This window comes from Ahaetulla prasina, chromosome 3, assembly GCF_028640845.1.
Source record: "Ahaetulla prasina isolate Xishuangbanna chromosome 3, ASM2864084v1, whole genome shotgun sequence".
In the NCBI taxonomy this organism is placed as follows: Eukaryota; Metazoa; Chordata; class Lepidosauria; order Squamata; family Colubridae; genus Ahaetulla; species Ahaetulla prasina.
Window position 1 is genome coordinate 2,729,229 of NC_080541.1, and position 21,027 is coordinate 2,750,255.

A 21,027-nucleotide genomic window follows, 5' to 3' on the forward strand; every position below is an offset into this window, starting at 1 on the left:
TTGACTTGCAACCACAATTGAGCCCAAACTTTCTGTTGCTAAGCGAGACATTTGTTTCGTGAGTTTTCCCCTCGTTTACGACCTTTCTTGCCACAATGGTTGAGTCACTGCAGTTGTTAAGTTAGTAACCCGGTTGTTAAGTGAACCGGGCTTCCCCATTGACTTTGCTTGTCAGAAGGTCACAAAAGAGGATCGTGTGATCCCGGGACACTGTGACTGTCAGAAATCTGCTTCAATTGCCAAGTGTTTGAATTTTGATCCTGTACCATGGGTTAGAAATGGTCTCTTATTTCAGTGCTGTTCTAACTTTGAATGGTCACAAAATGAACTATTATAAATTGTAAGATTACCTGTATTTGATAATTTCAATCATCAATTATTGAATTCAATAATCCAGTAAGGATTTTTTTACACACACACACATTATATATATAATTATATACATACATACTGTATTTTTCAGAGTATAAGATGCACCTTTTCCCCCCCCTAAAAGGGGGTGAAAATTTGGGTGCGTCTTATATACCGAATGTAGCCCCTCCCATCCACTGGCTCTCACCCTTTGGCCTCTGCCTCCCAGCAATTTACCCCCTTGCAGCAAGCAGCAAGAAGAAACAGCCCATTTCAGCTTCAGCACAGCCTAATTAGCACAAGTTGTCTGTTGCATCAACCTCCCAACTCTCAGCTGTTTCAGGCTGCAGGGATTGCCATGGCCTATTGCTGCGCCAGCCTCTGCTGCTTGCTGCAAGGAGGTAAATTGCTGGGAGCAGATTCTTTTTTTTCTTGTGCTACTCAAGCTATGCTGAAAATGAAAGTAAAGCAGGCTGATTGCTGTTTGCTGCAATGAGGCAAAATTGCTGGGAGGCAGAGGCAGATTTCTTTTTCTTGTTTTCCTCACCAAAAAAGGTCTTATACTCCGAAAAATACGGTATGTATAATATATTATATAGGGTCACCTTGTGGCTTCCTCTTGCCCAGGAGGTGATAATGAGGGAGCTTGCATTATTTATTGTGCCTTGAGCCAGTCGGTCTGTCATCTATCTATATCTATCATCTATCTATCCATGTGTATGTGTGTATACACACACTCACATATATTGAGTCTATATATATACATATATATATGAGTCCTTCGGGAGATAGGGCGGTATACAAATACAAATACAAATACAAATAAATAAATAAATAAATAAATATACATACATACATACATACATACAGGTAGATAGACTGAATACATATGTGTGTGTGTGTACATATACATATATACACACACACTTATTCAAGGCACAATAAATAATGGAAGCTACCTCATTATTATCTTCTGGGCAAGAGGAAACCAAAGAATTGGGCCAAACCTTCTCACTGTGACCTTTGATCAGCAGACTTCACATGCCTGCTGGCTCCAGAAAGATCAACGGAGAGAATCCAATGGGAGCAACCATCCATTCCATTTTCAGAGGCTCTTGGCTCCAGGGGGGCCCAGCTGCTGGGGATGAAGGCAGTTTCTATTCTGCAGGCATAGCTCAGTGCTCTGGGTCCTGATCTGGCTAAAAGCTGAAAAGTTCACATCAAAGAGAGACAGAGAGAGCGCAAAGGGGGACGGAACACAGTACAAAGGATGGGTGCTTACCAACTCAATTCCAGCCACCCTTTGCTGGGTGTTAGGCAGGCAGCCAATCCAACGGATAGTCCCTGTCACAGCCCGTCCCTTGTCTAAGTTGATCTGCACCACAGAGTTGACATCCAGAGAGCCCGTCTTGTCTTCCAAATTCTCTGCACTTTCACTTCTCTTACGCTTGAAATATTCCTGGAGCCCAGAATCTGGATCTATATCAAACACAGAAAAGCGAGGCCTGTCTATTTATTTCTGCTAAACCCTTTCACTCTGATCTTATGGTGTTTTGCTTTCCTCATTTCTAAAAGCTCAGATAAGACGAGGTATGACATTCTGCTCCGGTATATTTGACTATAGGTAGTCCTCGACTTATGACCACCATTGAGCCCCAAATTTCTGTTATTAAGTGAGGCATTTGCTAAGTGAGTTTTGCCTCATCTTACGACCTTCCTTTGCTCTGATCAGTAAGTAAATCGCTGCAGTTGATAAGTTAGAAATAAGGTTATTGAGTGAATCTGGCTTTCCCACTGATTTTGCTCATCAGAAGGTTGGAAAAGGGGATCGCGTGACCTAGGAACACAGCAGTGGTCATAAGTACGAGTCCATTGCCGGGCATCTGAATTTTGATCACACGATTGTGGGGATGCTACGAAGGTCGTAAATGTGAAAAATGGTTGTCACTTTTTTCAGTGCTGTTGTAACTTTGAACATTCACTAAATGAACGATTGCAACTTGAGGACTACCTGTGTACTTGTTTTTCAGTCACCCTCCCAAAATCATGACAATAAAAACTCCAGGCTGTCCAAAAAGCCATTTACCTAAGGAGAGCAGCTCCTCCTTCACCACCGAATCCAGAGGGATCTCTCGGAAAACGTCTGCTGAGCCTTCTTCCTCCTAAAATAAAGGAGAGAAGGAAAACTTAACAGGAGTTTAGGATCTAAGCACAAGGGATGGTTGTGGATGGAGTGAGTCTCCTCCTTTTTTTCCAACTTATAACAGGTGCTGGAATTCTACAAAAGCATCATTCACCTGCCCAGAGTCTTCTGAACAGCAAGATGAGAAGTAAATTTGATAAATAGTTCGTTTTGATGTTCCAAAGGTGCTTTTGATGTCCCAAATGTGTTTTTTCCAAAAGGCAGTTGGACTTTCTTGGGGTTCTTTTTTTTTTGCTTCTCAAAACTGAAGAAGCTTCTTGGATAAAAAGGAAAATATTTTCAAAAGAAAATAAACAAGATAGTCTAAATTGCCTTTTGGGAAAAGCATCCTTGGAACAACCATGACCTGGATGATTGAGAATCTCCACAGGCAAATTCGTATTGATGAATTTACACCAGAAAAAATGCAGACAATGTGTCGCCTTCCTTACGTAATTGGATGGCCAATCAATTTAGTCAAGGGCCAAATACAATGGGAGTTTCAGCCCAAGTCCAACTCTAGAGGATGGATTTTAAAATGTCAGCTGTCAGGAAGGCATTTCTCTATGCAATATATTATGTAGTAAAGTAGTAGTATCCAATAGTAAAATAAGATCATCCTGTACTTATGAGAAATGAAGTCCTCTTTACCCTAAAGGGAGTCTGGATAACACCTGCCTCTGTATTTTATTTGTAGGTAATTTAAGATAATTCTCTAATTTTAAAATAATATTATTGGAAGAAAAAGGTTTCCTTTCAGAAAAAGGCATGTACGTATTCAGAGACCATCCTTGCTTGTCTACAAAGTCCTGTACATAACAAAAAATCCAGGGGAATTATTAGGTGCCACAGTCAGTTCATGAGGGTGCTAACAACAGCTGCTGAGAACCTAATCTTATGAAAAGATTGGTGGTAACTTATCTGTAAACCACCCAGAGTCACTTGGAAAGTGAGATAGGCAAACCAGATAGATAGACAGACAGATATGGATGGATGGCCAGATATAATAACTAAATCAATCAATTGATAAATAAATGAATAATATTTTGGAGAACCCTGCAGAAAGTCAATTGGCAATACACATGTGGAGCCCCTCAATCACATTTACAGAACCCCCTCACTAAATCAGCAATTTCCAAGAAATATCAATGTTTCTTTGCCAATGTTAGAATAGAATAGAATAGAATAGAATAGAATAGAATAGAATAGAATAGAATAGAATAGAATAGAATAGAATAGAATAGGACGTTTTCTACAAGTTCACTTAACAAATGGTTTCCTCCTATAATTTAGTAATGACTATTCTGTTTTATTTTTTTCTGCTCTTAAATAGGCATCTGACTGGGTCTGCCTCGTGTTCTTTAACTTTCTCCTCTTTTTTATATGCCTTGTACGGTATGGAATCCCAGGACCTTTCTCTCCAGGTGAGCAAGCCATTTTATTTGCTGTTTTATATGTGGCTTAAGATTGGTTCTATGCCTATTCTTTCTCTTATGCTTTCATTCTTGATTTTATCTTTTCTGGTCACTCCAGCAGCTTTCTTCAAAGAACTCATTTCCGTGGTGACTTAACTTTTGTTTATGTTTTATTGTAAGCGTCCATGTTTTGCACTGGTACTGTATGTCCCCTGCAGAGACATCAGACTCCCGCAAGCTAATTGGTGTCCAATTTCCTTCTACCTTCCTCAAAGCAAGTATTAAAAGCTTTTACAAAACTATTTCCTTTCCCAAAAAAGAAACAAACGGGTTTAAGGGAATGGAGGTTTTCTGAAAGAGAGCACTGGTTCACATTTGTCTCTCTCAAAATAAGAGTTGCTTGCAACTGTTCCCAGTGCTATCTGGTTATCCAGCTGAGTCACAAAACGTGAGGACAGAAAGGATCATAGGGACCCCAAGGTCTTACAATGCAGCCAGCTCAAGGTATGTCTGTTTAGAGGATTTATATGGCCGCTCAGTCACTCTCAATGACAAACAATTAGGACAACTCCCCCAAGTTGTGTTAGGACTACAGCTCCCCCAATTCTCAGCAACCCAGCCAATACAGAAGAGGCTGTTTCACATCGCTCTATCCCAGGGATCTCCAAATTTAGCAACTTTTGAGCATGGCTGGCTGAAGAATTCTCGGAGTTGAAGTCCACAAGTCCTAAAGTTACCAAGTTTGGAGACCTCTGTTCTACCCTATCACAAAGGGTGTTATGATCGCAGCCTTCCAGTACTTGAGGGGCTGTCACAGAGAAGAGGGAGTCACCTTATTCTCCAAAACACTTGAGAGCAGGACAAGAAGTAAGAGGTGGAAGATAATTAAAGAGAGATATCCTACCTAGAACTAAGGAGAAACTTCCTGACAGCGAGAACAATCAACCAGTGGAACAGCTTGCCTTTAGGATGCTTCATCACTGGAGGCTTTTAAAAAGAGACTGGACATCCATTTGTCTGATATGGTATAGGTTCTCCTGCTTGAGCAGGGGGCTGGTCTAGAACAGTGGTCACCAATTGGTGGTCCGTGAGAAAATGTTGGTGGTCCATGGTGCACCTGGGTGGAGGAGCTGCTCCAGGATGAGCAATGGCCAGTCCTGTGACTAGAGCTCTGGAATATGGGACTGGCCAGGCAGCTCATGGTGGGGCTGGAAATCTCAGCCGTAGAGGGAGGTTTGTGCAACTTGCAACTTTGCAGTGCCAGCCGGAATGAGGTAATGGTGCAAAGGGGGGGTGGATGGCGGTGCAGATGGGCCAAAGCAATGGGTGGCAGGAACCCCGGACTGTTTCTTCCCCCTCCTGTAGCTTCCTGTCAACTGAACCCACCACTGGCTGTCCCCACCCCTTGCCCTCCCTTCCCAGTCACTCCTCGCCTGGCAAGGGAAGGGGAGGGGGGGATGGAGATTTGCTCCATATTTCAGAGTGGGAGTAAAGCTTCGTCTCTTGCTGGATCTTGCCGGTCCTTGTTGGTGCTCTGTGCACCTCGGTATCTCAGGGAGATGCTTGACTTCCTCTCAGCCCCAAGACACTGGCTGGCCCCTGAGATGAGAGAGAGAAAGAGAATGAGGGGGGGGGAGAGAGAGAGGGAATATGAGAGAGAATGAGTGGGGAAAGGGGAGAGAGAGAGAATGAGAGAAAGAGACAGAATGAAAGAATGAGAGAATGAGAGAGAGAGAGAGAATGAGAAAGAGTGGGAGAGAGGGGGGAGAGAGAAAGAGAGAGAATGAGAGAAGAGTGGGGAGAGAGAATGAGAGAAAGCGAGGGGAGAAAGAGAATGAGAGAGAGAGAATGAGAAGAGTGGGAGGGGGAGAGAGAGAAAGAGAGAATGAGAGAATGAAAGAGAGAGACAGAGAGAAAATGAGAGAGAGAGACAGAATGAGAGAGAGAGACAGAATGAAAGAGAAAGAGAAAAAGAGAATGAAAGAGAGAGAGGCAGAGAGAGAATCAGAATGAGAGAGGCAGAGAATGAGAGAAAGAAACAGAATGAGAGAGAGAGAGAATGAGAGAGAGAGAGAGAGAGAAAGAGACAGAGAGGGAATCAGAGAGAGAATGAGTGGGAGAAAGAGAGAGAGAGAAAGAGAAGAGAGAGAGAGAAAGAGAGGAGGGAGAGTGCCTGAAGGACCCCATCCCATCACTGGGAGTCCAGGCACTTCAGCAAGCAATGCACTGGATTCGTATTAGTGGTCCGCAGGATTTAAAATTATGAACTTGGTGGTCCCTGAGGTCCAAAAGGTTGGGGACCCCTGGTCTAGAAGACCTCCACGGTCCGTTCCAATCCTATTACTGTAGGAGATGACCAGGCCAAGCCGGAGGGAGGGAGGGAGAGAGAGAGGGATCAAAGACGTCATTAGTTTAGAGTCCCTTTGTACCCACAAGAGATCTAAGTCCAGCCCTCCTTGAATTCTGTTGACTATTATCTACTACCAATTTGCCTTGGCTGCTAGTAGTCTGGATTCTTGTTTAGAGGCAGGATGAAATAAACTTCTATTCATTTTGGACCTAACTTTCCTGGGAAGTCCTCGGTGCTTTCTGAGCTTGTTTATGCTTGCAGACATTTTCCCAAAGATGTTTTTCCAAAAGGCAACTGGACTTTGTTTATTTCTTCTTCTTTGAAAACATTTCGTTTCTCATGCAAGAACTAAAGAAGCTTCTTGGATGAGAAGCAAAATGTTTTTAAAAAGAAAATGAAAAGTCCAGTTGCCTTTTGAAAAGTACCTTTGAGACGAGAGAAAAAAAGCAAATAAAACTGACAAATAAATTTCAGAAGTTTTCTCTTTGAGACCTTACCGAACATACTTTCACCATCCACTCATTTCCCTTCTGATACACTTCCAGGACTATCCCTCGTGTGAAGGCATCATCTAAATAAAAGCCGACGGGGTCGCCCATTTTCACCGGCAGGATTCCATCAGCCTTCGGCTTTTTCTCCTCCACCTGGTTGGTCTCTGACGCTGGCAGAAACTGTAGCTTGTTGAACGGCAGGAAAAGGCCGCACTTGGGTTTACACTTGAAGTATTCTGCCCCATGGTAGCTGCCAGCACAGTGGCCTTTGCCTTCACCATCACCCTGGAGAAGTAGCAGACATAGGTCATGATTGAGGGGCCTTAGCCCAGGGGTGCCCAACCTTGGCAGCTTTAAGATTTGTGGACTTCAACTACCAGAATTCTTCAGCATATCTACAAATCTGCATAACTGGTTCAGGTTACATCAAGTCAAAACTCTTTCCCCAAGAAATAGTATCTCTTAGATTTGGGGCGGAGGTTGAATTTTTCTGGGTGTGTTGCACTAATTTGGTATTTCACTAAACAAATTGTCCTAAGTCAAGGACTATCTCTATTTTAAATTTCATTCCTTCCAAAGCGAAAAAAAAATATTCTATTCATGCTTAAATTAAAAACTCACCATATAACCCGGTGATCAGAAAACAGGTCTGCATACAACAGGTATAAACTGACTACCTGTAGTCCTCGACTTACAACCACAATTGAGCCCAACATTTCATTTGTTGTGAGTTTTGCCCCATGTTATGACATTACTTGCTACAGCTGTTCAGTGAATCACTGCAGTTGTTAAATCAGTTGTTAAGTGAATCTGGCTTCCCCATTGACTTTGCACATCAAAAGGTCACAAAAGGGGATCACGTGACCGTGGGACACTGCAACCATCATAAGTATGAGTCAGTTGCCAAGCAGGTGAATTTTGATCACATGACCATGGGGATGCTGCAAAGGTCCTAACTGTGAAAAATGGTCCTATGTCACATTTTTCAGTGCTGCGCTGTAACTTTGAAGGGTCACTAAATGAACTGCCATAAGTTGAGCACTACCTGTACTCTGTCAGTCTGGCACAAAAATAAGAGCCTTTTTTAAATATCCGCCTTACCTGCAATTCCACACCAAAGTAAATTGGATAGACCCCTGACGGTAAAGAGCTCTTGTTAAGTTTCCCAATATAGCGGATGATAGCAGGGAAAAATTGATCATCCAGATCGACCAAGACCTGCTGACCTAGTTCAGCCATCATGGCAGCATCTAGAACCTGCCTGTCTAGAAAACAGTTCAAGCGTTCCTGAGCGTTGCAAATGGCCAGAAGGAAGTCGGCCATCTTCTCATTCACCGGCTGCAGGCTTTCCACGTCCAAAGTAGCCATGGAACCATCTTGTTCCATGATAAACCGCCACATGCGAGTAGACGTTCTGCTAATGTGCTGCAGGTATATCTGTTCTTTCAGATAACACATACTCCCTGCGTGGAAAAGCTTGCTGCCATAATGGTAGTTTTCCGTCAAGATATAATACATGTTTCTGTCCAATTGTGAAGACTGGTAAGAATAGTGTGAGACGGGGGTGTCCATTTTCAAATTCTTCCGTCCTAAAATAAACAAATGTGTGATCAGTCTCTGACCAAATTTATTTTTTTCAGATACAAAAATAGCCTCATCCAAATATGCACTGAAACTGAAACTGCTAAAGAAGATAAGCCAGCATGTGCACCCTTGATCTCCAAGGATCAGTTATTTAGTTAGAGCGAGGATGATGAATATTGTTTGAAAGCCATCCGAAGTACTTTCACAAGACAATGGTGATAAAGAAATCTTCTAGGACCTGTTTTGATGGCATGGTAGAGATGTCCCAAAAAGTTTACAAGTCAACTAGATTTGCTATGCAATACAGTTATGCCTGGAACAACAGTAGAAGGAGCGTAGTGGCATTCTGAACAGCAGAGATATCAACATCCAAGCGATTGTGATGACATGCAGACAACAACACATAAGTATACAGGTAGTCCTTGATGTACGACAGTTCATCTAGTGACCAAAGTTACTGTTGTAACTTTGGTTATGTGACCATTTTTCACAATTAAAACTGTTGCTGTATCCCCATGGTCATGTGATTAAAACTCTGATGCTTGGCAACCGTCAGATTTATGATAGGTGCGGCCTCCAGGAGTCTTGTGATCACCTAGTCGTGTGTGTGTGTGTGTGTGTGTGTGTGTGTGTGTGTGTGTGTGAGAGAGAGAGAGAGAGAGAGAGAGAGAGAGAGAGGGAGAATGGCGGGTGGCAGAATGGGAGGGAGAGAGAGAGAGGAGGACAGGGGAGAGAGGGAGGAAGAGAGAGGGAAGGAGAGAGAGGGAGGGAGGGGGAAAATGGGAGAGAGGAAGGGGAGGGGGAAAATGGGAGAGAGGGAGGAGAGTGGGAGGGAGTGAAGGAGGGAGGGGAGAATGAGAGGGACAGAGGAAGGAGGGAGAGAGGAAGGAGGGAGAATGAGAGGAAGAGGGGAAGAACGGGAGACAGAGGGAGGGAGGAGAGAGGGAAGGAGGGAGGGAGAGGTTAGAATGAGAGGAGAGAGGAAGGAGGAGAGAGGAAGGGAGGGGAGAATGAGAGGAGAGAGGGAAGGAGACAGAGACAGAGGGAGGGAGGAGAGAGGAAGGAGGAGGTTAGAACAAGAGGGAGGAAGGGAGAATGAGAGGAGAGGGAGGAATGGGAGAATGACAGGAGAAAGGGAAGAATGAGAGGGAGCGAGGGGAGAATGGGAGGAGAGAAGAGGAGAATGGGAGAGAGGGAGGAGAGAGGGAAGGAGGAGAGGTTAGAACAAGAGGGAGGAAGGGAGAATGAGAGAGGGGCAGAATGGGAGGAGATAGAGAGGATAGGGGAGAGAGGAGAGAGAGTGAAGGAGAGAGGAGAATGGGAGGAGAGAGAGACAGAGGGAGGAGAGGGGAAAATGGGAGAGGGAGGAGAGTGGGAGGGAGTGAAGGAGGAGGGGAGAATGAGAGGAGAGAGGAAGAGGGGAAGAACGGGAGACAGAGGGAGGAGAGAGGAGAGAGACAGAGGAAAGGAGGGGGAGAGAGGAAGGGAGGGGGAGAATGAGAGGAAGAGGGGGAAGAACGGGAGACAGAGGGAGGGAGGGAGAGAGAGGGAAGGAGGGAGGGGTTAGAACAAGAGGGAGGGAAGGGAAGAATGAGAGGGAGAGAGGGAGGGAATGGGAGAATGACAGGGAGAAAGGGGAAGAATGAGAGGGAGCGAGGGGGAGAATGGGAGGGAGAGAAGAGGAGAATGGGAGAGAGGGAGGGAGGGAGAGAGGGAAGGAGGGAGAGGTTAGAACAAGAGGGAGGAAGGGAGAATGAGAGAGGGGCAGAATGGGAGGAGATAGAGAGGATAGGGGAGAGAGGAGAGAGAGTGAAGGAGAGAGGGAGAATGGGAGGAGAGAGAGACAGAGGGAGGAGAGGGGAAAATGGGAGAGGGAGGAGAGTGGGAGGGAGTGAAGGAGGAGGGGGAGAATGAGAGGAGAGAGGAAGAGGGGAAGAACGGGAGACAGAGGGAGGGGAGAATGAGAGGGACAGAGGAAGGAGGGAGAATGAGAGGAAGAGGGGAAGAACGGGAGACAGAGGGAGGGAGGAGAGAGAGGGAAGGAGGGAGGGAGAGGTTAGAACAAGAGGGAGGAAGGGAAGAATGAGAGGGAGAGGGAGGAAGGGAAGAATGAGAGGAGAGAGGGAAGGAGGAGGAGGGGAGAGAGGGAGAATGGGAGAGAGGAGGAGAGTGGGAGGGAGAGAGGGAGGGAGAGAGGGAAGGAGGGGAGAGAGGAGGAGAGGTTAGAACAAGAGGGAGGAAGGGAGAATGAGAGAGGGGCAGAATGGGAGGAGATAGAGAGGATAGGGGAGAGAGAGAGAGAGTGAAGGAGAGAGAGGGAGAATGGGAGGGAGAGAGAGACAGAGGGAGGAGGGGAAAATGGGAGAGAGTGGGAGGGGGAGAGAAGGAGGGAGGAGGAGAATGAGAGGAAGAGGCGGGAGAACGGGAGACAGAGAGGGAGGGAGAGAGAGAGGGAAGGAGGGAGAGGTTAGAACAAGAGGGAGGGAAGGGGAGAATGAGAGGGAGGGAGAGAGAGGAGAGGGAAAAAGGGGTTAGAATGAGAGGGAGGGGGAGAGGGAGAGAGAGAGATTTTCTCTTCTGGATGAGAAGCGAAATGCCTTGAAAAAGCACCTTTGGGACTTAGGAAAAGAGATTTGTTACTGAGATGTGTATTTCAGACCAGCAGTCACAAGCCTTGGTATTTCCCAAGACGATCTGAAAGTGAAAGTTGAACTTTCAAGAAGCAGGACAGGAAGACTATCCTGAGTATCAAACTTTGGGATTGAGGTGTTGAAGAAGACTCCTGAGGAGACCATGGATAGCCAAGAAAACAAACCATCACCAACGGAAGAGGGTATCCAAGCTCAGGGTTGAACTGTGGGGTCCTTGGTGCTCTCTGTGCTCTGTTGTTTTCTTTCAGCTCTTTCATTACCGAACTAGGTATCATCATCAGAGCTTAGGGACAAATCATTCGGAAGGAAAATCTACTTAACGCCATTGATAAGACTAACTTTTCAGGCATACGGGTGGTCCTCGACTTAGTGACTGTTCGAAGTCACACAATGGCACTGAAGAAAGTGACTTATGACCATTTTTCACACTTACGACCATTGCAGCATCCCCACGGTCGTGGGATTTACATTCGGATACTTGACAACCGATTCATATTTATGGCGGTCGCAGCATCCTGGGCTCATGTGACCCTTTTTTTTTTGGCGACATTCTGACCTGCAAAGTCCATGTGGGGGGAGGGGAAGCCAGATTCGCATTAACGACCGCGTTCCTAACTTATCCACCGCAGTGATTCGCTTAACAACGGGGGCAGGAAAAAAGCCGTAAAGAGCTCACTGAACTACCGTCTCGCTCGGCCACATGAACCCGGGGCTCCATGGTGGTCGTAAGTCGGGGACCCGAAGGCCGTGTCTTGAAGGGAAACCGAAAGGCCGGGTTAGCGACGGATCGTGAGGGAGAAAATCTACCTCGGAGGCCGCCGGGAGTCAAAGGAGGCAGGTAAAGCAGGTAAGGCAGGTAACCGACGCCGGGAGAGGAAAGAATCCACACCGGTCTCGGTCCCCTCAGCCGCCCCCGGGCCTTCCCCACAGCCTTTCGTCGCCCGGTCTCGGCCTTCTCCCAGCGGCGGAAAGGAACCGGTGGGACAACGGCAGCTCCGGGACCGACCCTTCCGCGGGACTGGGGACTCCTGGGCTCTCCTCGGGGATGGGGACGGAGCCTCGCCACCGGTCGCCCGCCCGTCCGAAAGAGAAGAATCTTCTGAGGGAAGATCTGAGGAAACGACGCTCCCCTCAGTCGGCCGGGCGACGGGCGTGACGTCAGCCGCCCAAACGGCCAATCGGTAACCGTAACGACAAAGGTGAGCGCGCCCCCCAGGGGCTCCCCCAATCAGCGACGGGATGGAAGGGAGGAGGGGAGAAGTGGGCAAGACTGAGCGTTCTCTTTTACCGCCCCCTCCCTTTGATGGACGCCAAGGCTCGCCCAATCAACGACGGGATGGAAGAGAGGACGGGAGAAGAGGGCACACGGAGAGCACTCTGTTCCCTCCCCTTCTCTTTGATAGACGCCTACGTTTGGCCAATTGGAAGCTCCAGAGGGGCGGGGCGGGGCGAGGGAAATCCCCACGTGGCTCCACCCAGGGATTTTCCCCGCGTCTGGAGGGAGGGGGAGACGTCATGGGGAGACTCCCCCCTCCGCTTCATGCGGCTGACTCCGAAGCCCATTATCCGCAGCGGCGGTGGCGGATGGGCACTGTAGTCCGAGGGTTCTGGAGGACGAGTGTGGCGAAGAGATCCCTACAGCACCATGAATCCCAAGCAGCCTCCAGACCTTTCTGCCTTCGCTCCGAATCCCTCTTTGGCAGAAGCCAGGCAGAAGTTCAACCGGACTGGTGGGGAGGCCGACCCAACCGCGGTGGCTTCTGTCGGAGGAGTTTTTCTTTTTAGTCCTTGCCAGCTTATCCCCACGACCCTGGGATTTCCTCGTGGTCTCCGTTCCCAAGGCTGATCAAACCCCACTGGGCTCACCTGGAGGTGCCCTTTCCTCTGGCTCTTCTAATGACTAAAGGTGTCTTCGAGGGCAGCTCGTGTCCCTCAAGTTTCACGGACACCCCTGGATTTCTCGGGGCAAAACTCCCCAAGCATCGTTTTGTTCGGGACACTTTTGAGTACCCGCCCCAATATAACCTACCGCCCGGAGGTTTCCTGGTGGTCTCCCATCCAGGGACTATCCAGATTTCCTTGGTGAACTGAGGCGGCCACCCTGAAGCTGCCGGGTTCCGGAGCCCTTTTGAGAGGCAGCTCCTCGCCAGTCCAGCGAGACCGAGGGGTTCCTGCGCCCCCAGGCAGTCCGTCTGCCGCACCCATCTCTGCTGGGAGGAGGGGTTGCGTGTTTCATTTCCGACGTTGCGGAGGGCTCCAGGTCGACCACCGCCTCTTGCGATTCATCGGACGGACCTGGCCGAAAACTTCCGATGGCCGAACGCCGAAGATGCTCCGCTTTCGCTCCTCCGCCGACCTCCCCTCCATCACCCAACTCTCCCACGCTCCCCCTCCCCATCCCGGTCCTTAGCAGCTCCCCTCTGCTTCCTAAGGGACCCCCGCAGGCAGCCTCCTCTCCCTCCCACCCACCCCTATTAATTCAGACCCGAGCAAAGCGATATTGAAGGAAAACAGCTTTATTTCCCAGGAAATGAGTACAACCCGTGTCGTGTGAATGCAACAAACCGAGTCTGTTCCCCCACCCTTGCTGCTACGTACAGAACGACCCCCGCCCCATCCTCGCTGCTGCGTGACACCCGGGGAAAACGCCCTCCGAAGCCGCTAAACGGAACTCTGGGAAGGAACCGCTGATCCCTGCTCGTCCGCCCCGTCCGGCTTCTCGCTTCCCGAGGCAGCCTCGGCCCCTCCGTCGGTCTCGCCGACCTCGCTCGGGTTCCTTTCCACGGTGACCGGGATGGTGCGTTCCAGGCGCGGGGCCTGGACGCGGAGATGCCCGTCGGGGTTGAGGGCGCAGGTGAGGGCTTCCAGGTCGGCGTCGGCGGGCAGCAGCAGCTCCTTGCGCACCTGGCGGGACTCCCGGCACACGCAGCCGTCCTCGGCCGCCGTCTCCTTCTCCTGCTTCCCCAGGACCGTCAGCTTCCTCCCTTCCAGCCTGACCGTGAGTTCCTCCGCCGAGAAGCCCTCCACGTCGAGGGCCAGCTGGTGCCAGCGTTGCCCGCGGGGGAAAAGGGGCTGCGTCCGCTCCTTCGAGCCGGGGCCGGGCTCTTCCAGGGCCAGCAGCGGGGAAGGGTCCAGCAGCACCAGGCGCAGCCGGTCTGTCTCGTTTAAATGGCCCATCAGCTGGCTGAAGAGGCTCGGGGCGCCGCTGACGGCCCACCGTCGGGCCTCCCAGTCGGGCTGCCGGCCGAAGTTCCACAGCTGCGGCTCCTGCAGGACGCGGAGTGGCTGCCTCCGCCCGTAGCCTTGGCTCGCCATCGCTCCTCCGCTCGGCACACGACCGCCACCGCTGACTGTGCAGCCCCGACGGCGGGCGGGCTTTTATCCGGGAAGCCTCCCTCCCCACCCACCCCCGGTAGTTTACGCCCTTCATCCAGCTCCGGGGCTTGGAAAAGGTCGGTGGCGTCTTTTGCAAACAGCCCTAGCAGAAGCCGGACTCCCTGGTAGTTTCGACAGCTGGTGCTCCGACTGTCCTTCTTTGGATTTCAGCTCCCAGAATTGCCCAGCCAACCATGGCTGGACAGGATGCAAATCCTCCAGGACCCCTGCAATTTGTATAGGTTCTCCTGCTTGAGCAGGGGGCTGGACTAGAGGACCTCCAAGGTCCCTTCCAGCTATTCTATTCTGTTCTGTTCTAATTTGTATTATATCGTATTGTACTCTAATTTGGGTGGGGGTCCCAGGACTCTTGCTAGAGGAGCAGATGGCAGCCATGGGTTGGGGGCCCTTTCCTGAACTGGCAGGCTTTGCAGTCCCTCATGCCTTGGTTACCTCCTGTCCAGATTACTGCACTGCGCACTACATGGGGCTGCCCTTGAAGACCACCTAGAAGCTACAACCGGTCCAGAATGTGGCCATGTGTGCAGTGATGGGAGTTTGCCCGTTACACCTCTGTTGTGTGAGCTGCATTGCTCCCCAGTTTCCTTCTGGGTTCAATTCAAGGTGCTAGTCCTCATCTAAAGGGCCAGGCTATCTAGTGGACTCTGTTACTTTCAGTTCCCAAAAGGGCTAATCGCAGGTATGCCCCATAATCTGATGCTTGCATTTTTGTGACCAAATCGTGCGGCTCCACCGTGCAGCAGTCTTACATGTAGAAAGTTGGCAATTTGTGATCCTTGTAGTCTTTTTTAAATCTAAAAATTTTAAAAATCTTTTTCAAATCTAGACAGCGTACTAAAAACCAGAGACCTCACCCTGCCAACAAAAGTGCGTATAGTCAAGGCTGCAGTTTCCCCAGTTGCAATGGATGGCTGTGAAGGTTGGACCATAAGAAAGGCTGAGCACCAAAGAATTGGGGCCTTTGAACTCTGGTGCTGGAGAAGACCCCTGCGAGTCCCTTGGACTGCAACCAGTCAGTGATCCAACCAGTCTGTCATAGAGGAGATCAACCCTTACTGCTCTTTAGAAAGCCAGATCCTGAAGATGAAACTGAAATACTTTGGCCACCTAAGGAGAAGGAAGGACTCACTGGAGAAGAGCCGAATGCTGGGAACGATGGAGGGCAAAAGAAGAAGGGGACGGCTGGATGGAGTCACTGAAGCAGTGGGCGTGAGCTTAAATGGACTCCAGAGGATGGTAGAGGACAGGAAGGCCTGGAGGAACGTTGTCGATGGGTGGGACATTCCACAACTAACAACAATAAACCATTTCAGTAACACTCCAGGCAAGAGCAGAATGTTGTGTGTTTATATATGGGGCTCAGCTCACACGTAGCTGCCTGTGAAAGGACCAAGTTTTAAACCTCCTGGAGAGTAGGTGTGTGTCTTCTATTTAGTATCTTAAATCAAAACAAGCTAATTGACTCTTGTATATTTTGCACTTAATTGTTTTTATTCATGGAGGAAGCTGGGGCTTTGATCTTACACTCTGCTGGATCTAGCTGGAAAAATGGCACTGGTGCACATGTTCCTCTTCCGCCTTTGAATGGGCTTCCCAGGTTCATTAAACCACTCAAGCGATTTCTTCAGCATTATTGTTGGGTGATTTATTTGGCTTTTTTGTGCAATTGGTATATCCGTGTGTGCAGAAGTGCAACGTGAACCTGCAGTTAAGATCCCGTAACTGTAACAGAATTGGAAGGGTCCTTGAAGGTCATCTAGCCCAACCCCCCTGCTCACGCAGCAAATCTGTACTAGGGATTCGAACCGCCGAACTGCTGACCTTTCTGATCGACAAGCACAGTGTCTTAGCCACTAAGCCACCTAGTCAGGCTTAGATCCTAGATCTAAGACCTAGATCCCCATCTTACCAATTCTGACCTTCAGATTCCTATAGTATCTGGTCATTTTGATAAGATTCATGATCAGGGGAGGTGTGAAAGCGTAGAAGGTTGGAGGAAAAGGAAGCTGGATGGAGTCACTGAAGCAGTGGGCGTGAGCTTAAATGGACTCCAGAGGATGGTAGAGGACAGGAAGGCCTGGAGGAACGTTGTCGATGGGTGGGACATTCCACAACTAACAACAATAAACCATTTCAGTAACACTCCAGGCAAGAGCAGAATGTTGTGTGTTTATATATGGGGCTCAGCTCACACGTAGCTGCCTGTGAAAGGACCAAGTTTTAAACCTCCTGGAGAGTAGGTGTGTGTCTTCTTTCTATTTAGTATCTTAAATCAAAACAAGCTAATTGTATATTTTGCACTTAATTGTTTTTATTCATGGAGGAAGCTGGGGCTTTGATCTTACACTCTGCTGGATCTAGCTGGAAAAATGGCACTGGTGCACATGTTCCTCTTCCGCCTTTGAATGGGCTTCCCAGGTTCATTAAACCACTCAAGCGATTTCTTCAGCATTATTGTTGGGTGATTTATTTGGCTTTTTTGTGCAATTGGTATATCCGTGTGTGCAGAACTGCAACGTGAACCTGCAGTTAAGATCCCGTAACTGTAACAGAATTGGAAGGGTCCTTGAAGGTCATCTAGCCCAACCCCCCTGCTCACGCAGCAAATCTGTACTAGGGATTCGAACCGCCGAACTGCTGACCTTTCTGATCGACAAGCACAGTGTCTTAGCCACTAAGCCACCTAGTCAGGCTTAGATCCTAGATCTAAGACCTAGATCCCCATCTTACCAATTCTGACCTTCAGATTCCTATAGTATCTGGCCATTTTGATAAGATTCATGATCAGGGGAGGTGTGAAAGCGTAGAAGGTTGGAGGAAAAGGAAGCTGGATGGTGGAGGCAAATCTCTGTTCGCTAGGCTAAAATAATTGGGCTTCAGATGTTGTTAAGTCCAGGCCCAGCCTGCTTCTAGGCAGAGCAAACACCAAGCAGGGAGGCGGCCTACAGACAGAGCCTTCCTGGCTGTTTCTATTTACCTTTTTGTGTTGCTATGAGGGCTGCAGCTACAGCTTCCACCTCCTTCTACCTGTCCCTTTGCTCTCCCTGCACTGCAGGAGCCTCTCACTATGTCACTATTGGGCTCTGCGCACCAGAACAACTAGACACAAGGACAGGTTTTTCCCGAACATCATCATTCTGCTTAACAACGGATTCCCACAACACTGTCAAATAATTTACTAAGGCTGGATTACTGTTATTCTTCTCTTCCTTACTAGTGTCTATCTGTTCCCACTTATGACTATAGCCATGTTGCTTGTATCTGTAGGAAGTTAGCACCCACCCCTGTCCTAGAAGAATGAAATATTTTAGGAAATATTAAAAAGGCAGAATATATTTCCCTGGATGAGAAATGGAGAAACATGTTTTATAAGACAAAGCAGCTGCCACCTTCCTGCCTCCCCCCACGACTTTGTCAATGGGCCAGAGGCAGAAACCCAATTCCCCCTCCCCATCTTTGCCAACGGACCATCATCTGCAACACAATAGGACCCATCTAGCAACAGAAACTCCCCACATGGCACCTGGGGAGATTACATCAGCCAGCAAGGCTAGCTAAGACCCCCACCCCCTGGGAGTCTGACAGCCAATCAGGATACTCTTCCTGTGCCCCACAAGTTCAAAGCTCAGAGAGGGCATAAAACCAAGGCATGCTCAGCATCTCGCTCATTTTTCTGTTCAGGAACTCAAACCATGTGATCCCGTCCACCATTAAACCATCTTTCCAAGCAGTCTCCATGTTTCCAGTGTCTTTTCCCCCACTTGGAATTGAACCCAAATGGACATTTCTTCCGACATATCTTTCAAATATATTGTTTTTGTTTGTTTTCTAGTACCGTATGATTTGATAGCTTATTAGTAACCTTGACTATCACTAAGTGTTGTATCTTTTTATTCTTGATGAATGTATCACACTTGGCCAATAAAGAATTCTATTCTAGCCTTAAGTCTTAGTCTATTCCAGGGGTCTGCAAACTTGGCTCTTTTAAGACTTGTGGACTTCAACTCCCAGAGTTCCTCAGCCAGTTTTGCTGGCTGAGGAACTCTGGGAGTTGAAGTCCACAAGTCTTAAAAGAGCCAAGTTTGCAGACCCCTGGGCTATTCTATTCTATTTCCACGTCAGCTCCAGAGTTGGAGATTCCAGGTCAGCCAGTTGTTGTTGTGTGTGTATGTTGCATCAGTCAAATGTAGCACCAATTTCCGTCAGAGCTCAGGGTTGCCTCAAACGGAGATGGGCAGCAAATAAATTTAATAACAATTAATTAAAAAAAAAAGCCACATGATCCCTTCTAAAGATCTGGCTGGCTGTGTGTCCCAAAGAAAGCCAGGCGCTGGGACCACCAGCTTGGTGATGCAGCTGCTAGAAGCCCCTTACCCTCTTACCTGCTGCCCACCTGGTTTGCCCTGAGGGGCGTGTGTGAAGGGGGTTGGAAAAGGCCCCTGCCCCCCCCCCCACCCCATGCAGACCCTCTGCCTACCCCCAATGGAAGCTGCAGGAAGAAAAGTCTTTTAAGAAATCCATAAACTTTTAATTGATGCTCCCCAAAACCCCTCCCCCCTCCTCAATGCCCTCCCCCGGGGTTCTCAGCTGTCCTTGGCTGGGAGGTTCTTGGACTCGGTGGCCTTGGCCAGATTCCCAGCTTCCTTCTTCAGCACGTTCAGCAGCGTCTGCGAGCTTTCCAAGATCTGGAGTGGGTGGGAAAACGGGGGGCCTAACAGATTAACAGACTTGGAAGGGATCTTGGAGGCCATCAAAGCCCAACCCCGCTGCCCAAGCAGGAGACCCTACATCTGCTTCTACTAAGGCAGGGGGCAGGAGGATGCAGGTGGGGCCGGGCTCTCAGTAACAGTTAACAGAGTTGGAAGGGAGCTTGGAGGTCATCTAGCCCAACCCCCCTGCTCACGCAGGAGACCTGCACCTGTTGTGGTCCATCAGCAGCCTACAGAGCTGGCAACGGAGACGGACAGCAATGAGGCTGAAGTGAGGCCAGGGCCATCAGGGAATGAGGTGCAGACTCCAGAGCCTCCAGAGGCTGATAGTAGTGAGGCAGAGGAACAGGAGGAGCCTGTTCCTAATGCACGCATGAGAAGAGCTGACAAAAGGCAAGAGCAGCTCAAGCAGAGAGGACAACTCAGGAGTAAGGCCAAGAGATGATTGGCCCCTCCCATAAGGTTTAAAACAGACCAGCAACGGGTGTTTCAGCTTTGCCGGAAAACAACGTTGTAGCTGCATCCTCTGCTTCATGTACATCTTTGTTTTTGTGGCTTCTGGACGTTTGCCAGGAAGGGCTTTTGGCAGTTTGCCTAATTGGACTAAGGTTTGTGAGCTAACTGAGGAATTTGTGTTGGGAGGCATTTGTTTTGAGTTGAACGATGCTGGGAATGAAGTAATTCCCAGCTCTTCAAATAAAGTTAGTTTTTTTCACGGACTAAGTTTATTACTACCTACTTGGGCCTGGGTCACAACAGCACTGGTGACCTTTCCGATGGGCAAGCCCGGCGTCTTGAGCCGCGCCTGAAGCCCGTCCCCCTCACCTTCATGTAAGCCGCCTCGGTCTCGGCGATGGTCTTGTCGAACTCGTTGCGGGAGGCCATCTTGTGGGCCAGGGTCTCGTTGATGCGGGCCAGGCGCTCGGTCAGCAGGCGGAGGTCGCCCTGCAGCTTCCCCTTCTCCTCCTCCTCCTGCCGGATCTGCCGGCTCAGCTCCTCCCGCTTGGCGCACAGCTCCTCGATGCCTGCAGCAGGTGGGGAGACGGAGGGAGGGAGAGAGGGGCCTGCGGGATCAGGGGTTCTGGGGAACGGCGACCCCCACCTCTTCCCTTCTCCCCACCCCCACCCGCCTCCTCCATGCCTGAAGGGGGGGAGGGAGGGAGGGGGCCTTGGAGCAACGGCACTTCTCCCCCTACCTCCCCTTCTCCCCCCCATGCCTTCAGAGTGGGAGGAAGGGGGAGGGAGGGCGATGTGGGGCAACGATGCTCTTCCCCCCCCCACACCTCCATGCCTGGAGGGGGGAGGGAGGATGCTGTGGGGACACGGACCTCTCCCCCTCCCCCCCTGCTTTTCTCCCTCCCCCATGCCTGCAAGGGGGAGGGAGGACAATGTGGGGCAACGGAGCTTCTCCCCCTCCTCCCACTTCTTCCCCCACGCCTTCAGAGGGGGAGGGAGGGCGATGTGGGGCAACGATGCTCTTCCCCCCCCACACCTCCATGCCTGCAGGGGGGAGGGAGGACAATGTGGGGCAACGGAGCTTCTCCCCCTCCCCCCACTTCTTCCCCCACCCCTTCAGAGGGGGAGGGGAGGGGCGTTGCGGGGCCACGGAACTTTTTTTCCCCCTCCCTCCCTGCTTCTCCCCCACCCCCCCCCCGCCTCCATGCCTGCAGGGGGGGAGGGAGGAAGGGGGGGAGGGGGCACCGGGGGGGGGCTTCTTCCCCCTCCCCCACCGCCTCGATCCCCGCCCCCCCCAACCTTACACTTAACGAGCTCGTTGTTGTAGCTTTGCAGCGCCGCTCCTTGCTGGGTCATCGCCGCCGCCGCCGCCGCTTCTCTCCCCGCCCGGCCGCCTTCCCGCCCGTCGGCTCCTCCTCCTCCTGCACCGGCCGCCCTGCTGC

At 49.8% G+C, this 21,027-nt stretch overlaps 4 protein-coding genes across 10 annotated transcripts in view; 1 reads left to right on the forward strand and 3 right to left on the reverse strand.

Moving 5' to 3' along the window:
* Nucleotides 1–12,279, reverse strand: part of LOC131196240 (ubiquitin carboxyl-terminal hydrolase CYLD-like) — a 37,399-nt gene extending 25,120 nt beyond the window's left edge. Inside the window, exons 1-5 of one of the 2 annotated variants that reach the window (XR_009154674.1) lie at nucleotides 11,832–12,279; nucleotides 7,891–8,378; nucleotides 6,796–7,074; nucleotides 2,438–2,513; nucleotides 1,634–1,830 (exon numbers count right to left, since the gene is read on the reverse strand). Coding sequence is in view for 1 of the 2 variants with exons in the window: in XM_058178789.1 (XP_058034772.1) it covers nucleotides 1,634–1,830; nucleotides 2,438–2,513; nucleotides 6,796–7,074; nucleotides 7,891–8,361 (1,023 nt within the window). In the remaining variant the exon portion in view is untranslated. The remainder of the gene's footprint in view (nucleotides 1–1,633; nucleotides 1,831–2,437; nucleotides 2,514–6,795; nucleotides 7,075–7,890; nucleotides 8,379–11,831) is intronic. The other variant, XM_058178789.1, reaches the window with a different exon arrangement.
* Nucleotides 1–16,047, forward strand: part of LOC131196239 (1-phosphatidylinositol 4,5-bisphosphate phosphodiesterase gamma-1-like) — a 142,695-nt gene extending 126,648 nt beyond the window's left edge. For 3 of the 6 annotated variants that reach the window (XM_058178781.1, XM_058178783.1, XM_058178787.1), the window contains one exon: nucleotides 3,867–4,119. In XM_058178781.1, the coding sequence (XP_058034764.1) occupies nucleotides 3,867–4,104 (238 nt within the window). In that variant the 3' untranslated portion in view covers nucleotides 4,105–4,119. The other 3 variants (XM_058178785.1, XM_058178784.1, XM_058178782.1) reach the window with 3 other exon arrangements.
* On the reverse strand, nucleotides 12,553–14,438 carry LOC131196241 (heat shock protein 30C-like). Its single transcript, XM_058178790.1, has one exon. It carries the CDS (start codon nucleotides 14,337–14,339, stop codon nucleotides 13,686–13,688), a length of 654 nt encoding a protein of 217 aa, XP_058034773.1. The 5' UTR covers nucleotides 14,340–14,438; the 3' UTR covers nucleotides 12,553–13,685.
* A 2,906-nt stretch (nucleotides 16,048–18,953) lies between the features above and the next one.
* SSNA1 (SS nuclear autoantigen 1) lies at nucleotides 18,954–21,027 on the reverse strand. The gene is made up of 3 exons (XM_058175262.1): nucleotides 20,890–21,027; nucleotides 19,955–20,154; nucleotides 18,954–19,105 (listed from the first exon to the last, which is right to left on the reverse strand). The coding sequence occupies exons 1-3, from the start codon at nucleotides 20,939–20,941 to the stop codon at nucleotides 19,004–19,006; spliced, it is 354 nt and encodes a 117-aa protein (XP_058031245.1). The 5' UTR covers nucleotides 20,942–21,027; the 3' UTR covers nucleotides 18,954–19,003.

What these genes read in the sequence shown, in the direction of transcription:
- LOC131196241 (XM_058178790.1), bottom strand. Translation starts at nt 14,339, where the DNA reads ATGGCGAGCCAAGGCTACGGGCGGAGGCAGCCACTCCGCGTCCTGCAG.
- SSNA1 (XM_058175262.1), bottom strand. Translation starts at nt 20,941, where the DNA reads ATGACCCAGCAAGGAGCGGCGCTGCAAAGCTACAACAACGAGCTCGTT. An exon ending in CAACAACGAGCTCGTTAAGT is followed by an intron (nt 20,155 to 20,889) that starts GTAAGGTTGGGG and finishes CACCTGCTGCAG; the next exon opens with GCATCGAGGAGCTGTGCGCC. An exon ending in CCGAGGCGGCTTACATGAAG is followed by an intron (nt 19,106 to 19,954) that starts GTGAGGGGGACG and finishes CACCCACTCCAG; the next exon opens with ATCTTGGAAAGCTCGCAGAC.